At 37.3% G+C, this 13,865-nt stretch overlaps 1 protein-coding gene across 6 annotated transcripts in view; it reads right to left on the reverse strand.

Moving 5' to 3' along the window:
• Positions 1 to 13,865, reverse strand: part of SRBD1 (S1 RNA binding domain 1) — a 124,602-nt gene that overhangs the window by 13,359 nt on the left and 97,378 nt on the right. For all 6 annotated transcript variants that reach the window (XM_059841201.1, XM_059841204.1, XM_059841199.1 and 3 more), the window contains 3 exons: positions 5,169 to 5,275; positions 2,459 to 2,635; positions 514 to 666 (listed from right to left, as the gene is read on the reverse strand). In XM_059841201.1, the coding sequence (XP_059697184.1) occupies positions 514 to 666; positions 2,459 to 2,635; positions 5,169 to 5,275 (437 nt within the window). The remainder of the gene's footprint in view (positions 1 to 513; positions 667 to 2,458; positions 2,636 to 5,168; positions 5,276 to 13,865) is intronic.

A 13,865-nucleotide genomic window follows, 5' to 3' on the forward strand; every position in this document is an offset into this window, starting at 1 on the left:
AGTGGTGAAATTAGTTCAGTACTTTTTAAAAAAATAACTTGTTCAGTAAAATTCGGCTGAAAAATAAATATGTGCCCATTTATGGTAGGAGATGTTTTCTGAAAAGCAGAGTCCAATTTCAACCAGGACTGCTGATAGAAAAGATCACAGCTTACAGCAGTATTTCAGAGGCACACATGGATTCCTAATTACTTTTTTCTGACATACACAAAAACCATTCTCCTCTTTTAGCCACTTAGGAGCTAAACAATCATACTATTAGTGTATTTGGGAACTTGTATATACATCTTCATTAGATCTTGCAATATCAACATTTAATTTTAAAGGCCCATAGTAATGACACATGCTCACATATATCTGAAGCATATCTTCTTCTTGAAGACAGGGGTAAAAGCTTCAAAGCAATATAAATACCCCTGTCTCAAAAGACTGAGCAGGCTGTTGTCAGAAAAATCAGTACTTTCATTTAAAAATTGATGGTGTCAATGGTTCAAAAGCTTTCCCATCACTTACCTCATTGCAATGTTGTAAGACTCTGGATGAATGCAAGTTTGGTCCAAAGGATTGGGCTGCTGTGAGGCACATGATGTTAGTTTACTCTTCTTTTTACCCAGTGCACCCGCTTTAGTCAAAAGTGCACGACTTCCAAGTTCATTTTTCTTATTGCTACCAGAAATCAAAAATGGACATGTCATTTTCAATGAAGATGATCCTGGTCCAGTGTCCACAAACAAAAGCAACATATATTTTTCTCTGAAGTCCTCAAACAAAAAAATTTTAAAGGCATCAAAATTACACCTACTGCAAATGCTCCTTTCATGTCTCTTTGGGTTTTTTTTTCCTAAATCACAAGTGGTTCATGCTTTTGGAGGACAAAAGAGAATGCACTGGAGGACAAAAGAGAATGCATTGAAGGACCTGAAACTAGCAGTAGCATTTTGGGCTCCCCTCATCAACTGCTGGCAGAAATGCAAATATATTTTCCTCTTTCCATATCAATTTTTAAAATAACCACTATTTGTTAAATTTCACATAAAAAGCACAAAAATTATTTCACACAGTGACTAGAAAGGATAAAAATGAAACCTCCAAGTTAATTTCAAAAGCCTCTGGTTATGTCAGCTGGACCCACAAGAAGTGCTGTGGAGACAGTGGTGTTAGAGCTTTACTTTGGCCTTAAAACCCATTTCTCAGGTCATATAGTGTTCCCAAGTTTTACAGAATCTGACTAACTTCAGAATTGTGTTCCAGGAAGGTTAAAAAACCCCCAAAACAATGTTCACATTTCACCAGTGAACATTTGGGAGGTGGTGGGAAGCCATCAACTTTTTTTTTGTTGGTTGTATTTCAGCATAACCTAGAGAAACTAGAACAGATCTGTACAAGGTAAGACCTATCAATCATAGAGAGCTTTGGAAGCAATTTCTTTGGTCTTCTGGTGCTTACAGCGAGCACCATTTGGCCTGCAGCCTATGCCTCCCTGCCAGATGGGCAACCAAGCTGTACACCTTCCACCTGGGCAGAAAGCCAGTCCCCATGTGCCCACGTCCTGCCTGGAAGTTACGCGTGTGCTGTTCGGCCAGCAGCAACTGGGAATACAGCGTTGCTTCTGAGCACTGCCCTGGCTAAAACACAGAGTGTGCTTCCCAGGAAAATATTTTTTTTGAGAAGAGCCAATGGCAAAAGTGTGGGGATGGAGCTACTGCCATGCCCTTTCTTAGTTCTTTATTTTGGAAAGAGAAATGAGAAAAGACAGGAGAAGAGACATTGTGCTAGAAAGGGCATTTCCAGTTGTAGAAAGGTCAAGAGGAGCGCTATGAATGGCTGAAAGAGTAGAAGACTTGGTACAGAATCAGGGAATGAGATGACAGTGAAGAGGATGATGCATGGTTGACAAACTGGACTTGGGGAAAAGCCTCACATATTTCAGATAGAAGACAGTCACATCACACTTGCTAGGCACAGGAGTATAATATAGACACAGTTAATCTAGGCAGATACTCAACTTCCTCTCTCCAGGTAATGAAATTGAAACTCCAAAAATCTGCACTAGTTTACTACCATTAAGTTCTGCAGAAAAATCTTTACCGTATTAAATTAGTTAATTTACAGATCTCTGTATTATGCCTGAAAAACAAGACTAAAGTTTTAATATCTCAGATCACAACACTGCTGCATAACAAATTTTTTTACCAATTCAGTGGCAAAATTTTTACTTAAACTTATATATTTATCAAAACCCAGACTTAGAGGACTACGCTAACAAGCCATGACTATTCAGGAGAAAAACTATCTTCGACCATGGACTTCAACAAGTTAATTTGTTGTCTTTCACAGCACAGAGCACCTAATGGTCTAGGATTCCTTGAGTCTCAAGCATGAATACAAAGTAGAAAAGGGGGAAGTCTTTTCATTCTATTTTAGACAATTTATTCAGAACAGTTAAAATCTCTATTACCTGCAAAAAGTCTTTATATATTCTTGATTGAATCTGATGAAGCCAGCACATTGTTGAAAGGTTTTGGGACCCAAACCTTTAACTTCTTTGAGCTGTTCTCGGTTGATAAATGGTCCATTCTTCTCTCGCCATTCAATTATATTTTTAGCCCTGTTAGTATTCAGTCCTGCAATGTGTCTAAGAGAAAATTTACAAAAAACTTTTATTACCATTGAACAGTCACCATTGCATGTGCTACTCATTACAAGGATACACATTCCTATAGAAAATCTGGTTTATACAACTTTAAAACTGTTAATTTCTTAGACCAAAGGCATTGTCTGAAAAAGGATCCCTTCTCTTAGTTCTTTGGAAGGAATCCACTCAAGTCAAGAAAACTTCATACAGCAATCCAGTTCTGTACATGCCTAACTAGTAAGCCAGGGACATGCAATTTATGATCTGTTGGCTATTTCCGTAATGCCAATTCAGTTTGCCATGTCTTATGGCCTGCCCCCAGCTGCCCTCTTCAGGAAACAGTGTGGGAGGAGGGTTCAGAACAGATACATTGTTCCTGTAAGAACAGCCCCCTCTCAGCCCTTCCAATAGTACTGAAACACCTTGCCTTGCACATGAAGGGCTCACGTCTGCTACCCAGAAGGAAAGTAGCTGGGAGAAGCTTGCCTTCCTCAAGCAGTTGAACTGATCCACAAAGCTTGTTTCTTTTCTCTGAGCTCTTCTTGAAATAAAAAGCAGCTGGGAACAGGCTGCATGACTTGTTCTGAGGGCAACTTGGACCTGGCCACAAACTTACCTGCAACAGTGGTTAGTCAGGCTCCTTCAGGAAGCTGTGGGTTTGCAGCACATTTTCTGTATGTACATGTGAGTAAAACTTTCTGTATGTGGAGTATGCTAATCATAGAAAGAGAGAGAAGGGCTCTCGTGGGGAGTTACTCACGGCACTAGTGAAGGAAATGTCACCCACTAGGCTCTATCTATCTGATGCCATTGCTTTAAGTCAGCAGCAGCAGTGACCTCTTTGTGGAATGGCATGAACTGATTCTAGAAAAACACCACCAGCAAACCCAGCAAGAGTCATAAAATCTCAGGGGGAAAAAAAGAAAAAAATCTTTCCATTATTCTCATGCTCAAGTAAAAGTTAAAATAATAGTCCAAAGTTGATGAAAGCTCAAAATGAAATTAGAGGGACACACCTTTAACCACATACAGAATGTTAATCATTAGGAATGGAATTTTCTTCAAAAATTTCTTAGAAACATTGAGAAATCCAGCTTGTTTACACTGACAAAGGAACATTACACAGTATTGACAGAATTGACAGAATTTTCCACTGATGATCTCAAGTCTTTCAAGCACAATACTCAGCAGATTAATGCAAATACTGTAGCACAGTCATCCCCTCCCTGTGTACTATGTGTCAAGAAGTGTATTTGATGCATCAGAAACCACAAACAGAAAGCTCTGCTCTGGCTGCAATCTCATCAACTGGATGTCTGAAGGAAACTTAAGACTGCATCTACACAGAACAGGAGACTTGAACAATTGTAAGCCAGGTTAATTCGACCACACAAAATACTTACACAATGTGGTTACCACCTGTAGCCCTGTCTGGACAGGGTTACCCGACATTCAGTTTTGTGGAGGCACAGTAGCATCTCAGGCTGATGCCTCCTGCTGAAGTGGACAATATAGCTGTTCCTTCAGACTCAGCTTATTCTATGATTCTATTCTGTTGGTTCTATGAATGAAAGCTTCATTTATCATTTAGGTACCTTGCTTTCCACTTGCTTTCTTCCTAAAAGCTGGTCTAAATCCAAAAGCATGTAAGACAGAAGAAATCAGGCACTGGGCAGGGGCTGGACACGCAGAGAAAGAACATGGAAGTGGAAAACCAAAAAGAATAGAAAGAGAGTCTCTTACAAAATATGGAAAGATCTTTTTGAGAAAGATTCTAAGGGGCTAAAAAACCAAAATATAGTGCTATCGAGAATGTATTTTTTCTAACTTTCACACCTAATATAATTTTCATTACTGATTATGGACAGTAATATTAGGGAAGAAGAATATGAACAGAAAATTATGAACATTCTTTTCCTTCCCCTCCTACTATGGAGGATGACAGCAGCACTTTTACTTTTCTGAGAGTCTAAACAAAACTGAATTCTACACACTCAAGAGAGAATGAGCTTTTAGTTTCTAACCCTGAAAAATAAAGTCCAGAACATTCTTCAAGTAAACACAGCATAACTACTTAATAAAAAAACAAACAGTAAAAAGGGATAAATTTTTCAAGTTTTTCCTTAAATCTTTCCTTTTCTCCTTTCCTCACCCAAGTTTTACAACCTGTTCCACTTAGAAGTACCTATAAAAATACCTTCTAAGAGACAAAGTACATTTGAAAATACCTTTCTCCATGTGAAAATACATATTACTTATGTCACATTTTTCTAAAATTGCAGTGTTGGCTCAAAATTGTTAAATATCTGTTTTTCTCTGAAGCATAGTTTTACCCTGGAGAATCACACATATCCTTAAAACCTGGCTTTTAATGATTCAGTGAAATACTGTCTTACTGTGTCATTTTTATGTAATTGGAAGTTTAACACAAGAGCCATTTGCTCCAGCTGAGCTTGAGTCAGATGGCAGACTAAACAGAGACTCTGTGATCCAGAGCCATGCAATTACTGGAATAGGAAAATGTTTCACTCACCTTAATAGTATTTCTGAGCAGATGTTAATATCAACTCCTACAAAGCTGACACACTCTTCAACCACACTGTCCAGAGTTGCTTTGAGCAAAGTCTGTGATACATCATGCTGAGAAACAAAAATAGAGATATCTGGTTACTGAAGTATCGAAGTGTACATAAACAGGAACTGCATAGAGCACTAACATCAATAAAATAGCTGCTGGAACTTAATAATATCTTATGTGAAGACACCACTTAAAATATGAATTGTAGAACATATTTTTTAAAATGTCCCCAATATCTCTTTGAAACATCTTTGCCATGATACAAATCTCTATAATAAAGACACACTTGACACATCCCGGTATTGCTCTTTAATAACCATTTCCCTGCATCTTGTAAAAACAAAACTTTATTAAAAACATGATTACTCAAAAAGAGTAATGCTTCTGCTCCATCCACCATGTCTTGTCTTTAATCTGACATACCTATAAAATCAGTTTATTAAAAATAAAAGTAGAGATCACAAATGCTGTACTTTTGCACCAGTACACACAGATATTTGCAAAATAGTCCCATTTATGAGCATCACACTACAGTAGAATTATTTACTGAATGAAAAAGCCACGCACTGCATGAAGGTGGGCAATACATAAGGTACTTATCAACCCCATGGCAACAAAATGTTTCAAATTTTGAACAGATATTTCTGGGAAGATTGGCAGGTCCTTAACCAAAGCACCACTAATGGAAATGTTCACAGTGTTTCCCCCTTTTCCCCCTAAAACAAAAATCAGTCACACTTGTCAAAGTTAAAAGTTCTCAAGCTCTAAGATTTCTTTTCCTCCCAAATGCAGGCATACTTCAGCCTGTAACTGCGAGTTCTCCACACAAGCCCATCAGTGCTTAGAAGTCTGACCTGGAGGGAGAAGCCTCTCTAAATGCAGGAGCTAATTCAATCACTATGTTGGCTTTGCTTCAGGGCTCTTCTGCATCACTCATGTAAATCTGGGTTGATCTGTTGTGGTTTCACGATGCATTCATTTAGGACATCAAGCTGGATCCAAGCCAAGGCACCAAACACTTCATCCATTACTTGGTTTTACGTTCTAAGCCATTCAGATCTTTTAAAGATTTCACGGTTAAATTTAACATGCCAATAGCATCAATCCCAATCTACTAACACTGGTAGTTCATTAAGCAGTGGTTAATAACTGGGGCAGTCGTAAAACTTCAAGCAATGTATTTCATAGCTTCCCTATTTCAGGCGATGCATTTTCATGATGTGATGTATAATAAAGTTACTTACAAACACAAAGCTCGTATTTTGCCAATATGACTCTTCCTATATTAATTTTGCATGCAAAACACCATGTACATGCACAAGTACTGGCATTTACACACATCCTTCGTCTCATAACCACAAAGCTTGCATGTACACTTGGCAGATCAAACATCAGTTTCTACTTACTAATGCATTGCTACTGCAACATAATAGCTTCTTTTTTGAATAAAAAGACAAGCAAAAAACCCCACACTCTCAAAAGAAGTCTTATGTTTCCTTACGTTTCATTTTTCTGACTTACTGAAGATGTGGCTTCTCTTAATGAGGAATGTATTCCCTCCTCCTCCTGGCATCAGCCACATAATATACTAGAGCTAGAGGCTTCCAGCTCACATGCACACTCATGCAAGAAATGCATTTATATAACACAGCATAAGAACCAAAATTAAATGTCCAGCAACAGCACCCACATCTTCTCTTCTTTGCCAAGTACACCTGCCAAATACTGGGCTAGGTTTTTCACTAAATGCTTTATTTGAGGTTCACTGGAAGATAAAGATTGTATTAAAAATTTTTTTTTCATTATGATGAAGGAAGGCATAAGGAGAAAAAAAATGCAGAAGACAACTTCCTTCTGCTCTTAGGGAAGGCTACTGAATCAAAAGTAATTGCAAGTTGATTATGATACAGTTTCACAAGATATATTAACAAATTCTATTAACTGCAGCAGTTCTTGGCCTCCTTGAAAAAAACCATCTTGTACTAGACAACTGCTCTGAATATAGAGTCCATGGCAAAGGGAAGTGTAGACTGCTGCTTCCCCAAGCTTCAGATTCATTCCTAAAGATGATGATGATTCTTCAGTAGGAACAACATGATTCAAAACAGTCACTGCCTCCACAGTGCCTTATAGCATAGGATGTAGCAAAGAAGGAAATCCATTAATCTGGTCTAAGCTTTCTAAGGAGCTCTTTGGAAGAGACTTGATTCAGCAGAAGCTTTATTTCCAGCCTACAAAAGGTGAACCTAGATAGGAATTCAGTCTACTGTATTCCCCAAAAACCAAGGAAAGGATCTGTCCCAAACAAAAGCTAAGCATCCTAAAATATCTCTGCTAATGGAAGAAAGGCCAGGGCTCACACAAACTCATTATCAAATGTAACACTGGTATTTATCTAAAGACCTGAGCTTGTGATTCCAATACTTTCTGTAAAATTCATGAAATACAAAATACACATCTTGGAAAAAACTATAGTACTTAAATGCCTCTTTCTCTTGCCAAGAAGACAAAAATTTCTCAGGTCTCTCAAAGATAACTTGCATTTTAACTTTATTTCTGTTTGACAGTCATCATTAAAAAACCAAACAAGACATTCACAAGTTTTTCTTTATTGCTCCAACAAGTAAGAGTCACGTGACTTGGAGTGGACATGACAACACATATGTGAAGGCACAGATAAAGTGAACAGGCAGATGCGACAGAACAGGATAAGCATAAAACAATCCCTAAGCTACCAGTACCTTACTGAAGTAAGGTACATTTAGCAAGTGAATGATGTTAAGTTGTAAAAGTCAGGAAAACCTTCCAGATGGCAAACCTGCCTCCCAAGATGCAGCTCCTGACCATCTTTCTTTGGCTATAACGATGGAATTTTTACACCCCTGTTTACACTAAAAGAAGGCACAGAGAATGTTCTACATTTAATTTCTAAAAGTAGTTAAAAACATTATTATCTCAATACCACTGCCAAGACTTCCTACTGCCCAAAGCTTACACTTCAGAAAGGTTTAAAGTACAGTGTGTTTTCCACTCTTCCAACAGTTTCACTAATCTTCTCAAATATCAGAGGTTAGATGATGTGATACACTTCTGTGCATTCTATATGCACTGGGGTGGGATCAAATAAGTCAGACACTAGAAGCACACACATACCCCGCTCCTCACTCCCCACAGCAGGCTTGTAAAGACAGGAATGATGGACTGTTGCATTAAGTGCAACAGAATAAAACCTGAACAAGTAAAGCACAAGTCTAAAATGCCAGGCTGCTTTCAAAGCGAGGCAACGCAGAACTTGATGTTGCACAGTCTCTGACAATCCCTCCACACACCACTGATCATTGCATCAGCTGATCACCTGCAAATCCTTCTAAATAAAACACTTTCATAATAGCACTGACTCTGAATACAATGAATGAGAGTGTCCCTGCTAAAACTGTTCAGTGTAGCCTTTTAGGTCAGAGCCAAGCACACAAAGTGCTATCACAGCTATGTCTAACAAGAAGGAGCACTTCCTTTGATTTCACATTCAAACAATACCTTGAATTTACTGGCCAGATATAAAGTTTTACTAAAAGGATACTCAGAAATGGCTGCCATTAAAATATTCAGTGTAATAGCAGATTTGAAGCAGAAGACCTAATTTTATATGATCTCCAAAAGGACTGATACTCCCAATTTACAGAAACTAAGGCCAGCAGAAATAAAGGCCTTGCCACAAACTGTGGGATGTCCAGCGCAAAACTGCAAACTTTAGTTTATCATCACTCTCTAGAAAACAGAGCCACCTTGCTTCACAAATAGTATTACCAAGAACTTACACATTTGTTGGGTTTGAGCTTTTTGTGGGGAGGACTATAGAAATCAATCTGTCCTAAGAAGTGTCAGGAACTGTAACCGTATTTCATTAGTTGTTTTCTAAGGAGTTACCAAGTGAGCCACAGAAAAAGATGCAGAAAATTACTTGATCAACTGAAACCACTACAGTAAAGAACTCTCAATCAGCAAATGAAATTCAAACATTACATTTCTATAATATTTTTATAAAGAGTATCCCAAATACAACTTACCTTCATGAACATGGAAGAAAATCAAGGGCAACTATTTAGATCTCTGGTCACAATTAGTGCTCAGATTAGATCATGGCAAACTTGTTAAAATTACCAGAAAAAAAAAATTAAAAATCACACATTTCAAAACAACCATTAGCCAAACCTATACTAAAAACCCTAACAATCAATATAACTTCATTGTTTATAATTTCATCAATCATGGCACAAAATGTTTACTCCTCAGGAATAGTGTTTAGGAACACCTGTCTATTGTGCACATGATAGTTCTGTTCTATCATTATGTCCCAATTCTTCAGCTATCTTTTCTTGCTATATGGTATGCAGCACAGAACACGGATTCTTGTTTCACTCAGTTTCAAAAGTTACAAACACCCACTGGAAATAATTAACATTACTAAAAACCTATCTCTTCCTTGAGATGGTGCTCCCTCAGCTGTAACTGAAATCCCTTTTGCAGTTTCAAAAACCTGTTGATGTACACAAAAGGAAGGCAGCATTTTAAACTGCCTCTCTGCTCAGTTATTTCTAGCAGTGCACCAGTACAGACACTGTAAAAATACATTTGTCATCAGCATGGCAAATTTATCAGGTCAAAGAGCCAGTGCTCACACAAAGCCTGGAGGCTGTACTTGGCCAATGTGCATGGATGGTGGATCAGCACACTAACTTTGCCTCAACACTAGAATACCAGTGCTAGACTAGAATGGGCTGCTTTTACTTGCAAGTAAATTACAACTCCAAGCTCTTTACCTTTGGCAACTCCAAAAAACCCCACCATACTAAACCTCCACACAACACTAAAAATAATACACATTATTAAAATGCATTTGGTGACGTTTTCCTGGTTCCCTATGAAATCATAATTTCACAAAGGATGGTATGATTGCATATGTATCGGAAAGACAAATTCCAACAGCTTAAAATTCTTCTGCAACACACAGCAATTCTGAAATAATTGTTTTCCATTTACAAACATTAGTAGACATCGGCACAATCAGCCTGTGCCTCATTATTACTTTAAAACGCCCAAGAGCCAAGCAAGGCACTTTCCAACACAGTCAAGCAGGAATTATTTGTACCCTGCAGAGCCTACAAATGTAGGGCAGACATGACCTAATGATGCTGGTTAGAAAGCAGTGGGGAGGGGATGAGTTCTCAAGTCTGGGCAGCAACCTGCAGGTTGTTGACTCAGACTCAGAATTACAGTACTATAACAAGATCAATATTCAGTTTAAATAAGACTGAGCTGTGTGCCAGACAAACTATTTTGGTTTTTGATCAAGTTATACTTCACTTGTCCTTTGAATCCAAAAGTCAGCCTTCAATTAAGTAAATAGAATTTAATCTTTTTTTTTTCTGTCAGATTGAGTCCTGAAAGACTTCTAACACTTCATAAAACATTATTTTGTTGGTACCTACTATTAACTTCTGTATCCATGAATTTTAATATTGGCATTTGCGACCAGTCAACATGCCTCTTGAAAACTACAACTTTTTTCTTTAAAGAGTGGCATAACTGTGCAAACTGAATTACTTTTACTGAAAGAGAAATTAGGTGGGACAACACATCCTAAGCAAAGTTAAAAAATATATTATTTTACAGAGATTCAATCCATGGAAATGTGTTTCAAAATTTTAAAAATGGAAAAATGTTACTAGTGCTGTAACCTATATACAATCAGCTTCATTTCAAATGCTTGTTAGATCACATAAGTAAAATGCATTCATGACAAACCCTTAAGTACAGCAGTACTAAAGTAACAGAAATAGTCTAAGGAGAAGCACCTTTTCATGTCCAGAAACAGGAAGAAAAATTAAAAATATACCTTACACATCAGGTGGAAAAGTTGGAAAGTTCAGAATCATGGTTTTCATCTCTAACATCCTCTGGAAAATCCCTTCCAGTTAGAGTCTAAGAAAACAAGTTCATCCATCTGATGTTTGATAAAAGGATCTAACTTCTTTTGAATTTCTTTTGAAGATTATTTGTGGTTTCTCCAAATGTTATATTGTTATAGGATAAATCTTTATCCTATGTACTTAACTCTGATTCATTTCTTGTTTCAAAACTCCAAATTCTGTTTATTTTAACAGCATATGGCTATTACTGAAATATCCCAGGAGAAAGAAATGGATTTAGATTTTCAAAGAAAATGAAAAAAACAAAACCAAAGCCTTTCAGCTCTAAAATTTAAAAAAAGTAAGAAAACAAAAATGCACCAGTTTATCATGTAAATGCTTTGAGTCACTTGCAAATTGCTGGAATTAAACTTATATTGACTTGTGCTTTGTCCTAAAAGAAGCAGTAATACTGCCAAGCTTGTTACACAAATTCAGTCCCATCACTGACACATCTTATTTCTAAATTAGCTCCTGTGACATGAACAACTTAGCAGAAAATGATGTATACCCAAAAACATCTTCCCCCTTCCACAGCAGGTACAAGTTTTGCCCAGTGCTTATTATTATGTGACTAAGGAGCAGCAATACAAATTTCAATTGTAATCAACTACATCATTGCTGGAGATTTCACAAGGACATTTTTGTCAATAAATAGCAAAGGCAAAAATCCAAATTACTGCAGGTGGAAAGCCTTGCATTTAATTTTAAATCCAAATATGTATTTTGGGGCTCTTAAAGGTCTACAAATATAAGGGATATCCTGCAAAACTACAGAAAGATAAAGCAAGGACCATCAGGAGTTTTATAGATCACACGGCTGAATTCAGTTGAAGATTTTCCTGAAGATAGCTGAAGGATAAGAGAAGGCAAAAAAGAAAGATTGCACTAACAGAGGAAGAAGATAGCATTTACAAAGCACAGGTGAGTGTGGTCATCTGTGGGAGCTTTGTTTAGTCTGAAGTCAGTGACCAGTAGATGGGTGAGGAACAGCAGTTCCTGGGTATAGCTCCCACCAGCCCTACTCAGAGCCAAGTGAGCCCCCAGAGGCTTTGAGGAGCTTGGCAAGAGGCTACACAAATACACATGCTTCTCCCAGCTCTACTGAAGACATGTTGGGGTTCCTCTCCTCCATCTCTAATGAGGAATGTGGTACTTGAAATAGTATTAAAAACTACAACAAAACCCATAAATTAATTTAAGGTTCTTTTCTATAAAGGGAAGATTAGTATAGCTGATGCATATTTTATTGTCTCATATAAGAAACTCATAGATGTCTCATATAAGAAACTTCTTACTGCTTTTCTCAAATTTTGTATGCACACTTAGCAAGTGCTACATCAGGTCACTCATACCAGCAATGCACTGAGAATGTATTTAATACGAGGATACATCTGTCCTCTCATTAGGAAAAAATGTAGATGCCAAAAAATGACATTTAGTAGTTTTTTTAGTCCCAAACCCCACAGAATTAATGACTATTTAAAAATAGTCAAGATACAATTAAAAAGGGAAAAAAAAGGTTTTATTTAAGGTTACACTACCTCCTGAAAATGCTTGCTGAAAAAAGCTTTAAGGTACTTCAACTTTGCTCAACCTCTCACCCAGGTCCCGTTTTTTTTTTAAGTAGATCAGCTCAAATTAAATATGCTTAAAGAACTCTTGCAAATCCTGCTGTTATCTCTCTCTCTTCTATTTGGCTTCTCCTTTACTTTGATCAGACACTCCTTCCCCCTTGATTCTCAAGCCGTTCCAATAGCCTAGCTAAAAGCAAAAATGAGCTAGGAATGAAAGAGAATGCAAGACACTGCCCTGCAGAAGACAGCCAAACCCAAATAAAGCAAGCTTATTTTCTCTGCTTTTTAGTAAGCAGAGAAAATAAGTGTGATTGACATATGGCAACTCAAAAAAGTCACTCAGAGTAGTGTTTACTGAATGACCCGTGGAAGACTGAAAGCTGACAGAAAGCCAGGAAACATGTGGAAAAACAGAAGTTAGCTCAGTTAGCAGCAGTTATGGATTTGACAGGCAGAGCACATAAGCATCCATTGTGTCATTCACAACTTTGATAAATGAAAGCAATTTCAGCACCACTCATTACACATAGCAGCAAGTTATATTTAAAGAAAAAGAATAAGTAAGCAACTGGCAAAAAAATCACTATGATATAGTAAGCTTATGACTTTTCAGAAATGTGTTCTGCACCAAGCTTAGCAAAATTAGCATAAAAACATGTATTTAGCACTTTTCATATTACATATATAGCACTAACAAAGTGTTTGCACATAGGGGGTTGAAAACTTGACAGGTCTCAATATTAAATTAGTTGTGCTAACGTGTCAGCACTAAAATGTGCTCAATGACAATTTTAACAAGTGAACAAGAACACAAACATTTCTGTCGTTCTCAAAACCAAGCAACATTTCAGAATCACCATGACCATTGACAGTATATGATTGTTACTGCTAATGCAATTAGCATAATATAAAAAGTGAGGAATCAAAATGAACCAGTAAAATGGCACAAACAAGAACACTACATGTATTACCCCTTACATGAAAATAGCAATTGAGTACTCTTGCAATAGACACATTTTTATTCAAATAAGTAAAACCTCAGCAGGTAGAGGGAAAAAAAGCACAAATCAAAGAACAATTACTTTACCAGCATCCCTAACAGAAAC

The sequence above is a fragment of the Haemorhous mexicanus genome, chromosome 3 (genome assembly GCF_027477595.1).
Source record: "Haemorhous mexicanus isolate bHaeMex1 chromosome 3, bHaeMex1.pri, whole genome shotgun sequence".
NCBI lineage: Eukaryota > Metazoa > Chordata > Aves > Passeriformes > Fringillidae > Haemorhous > Haemorhous mexicanus.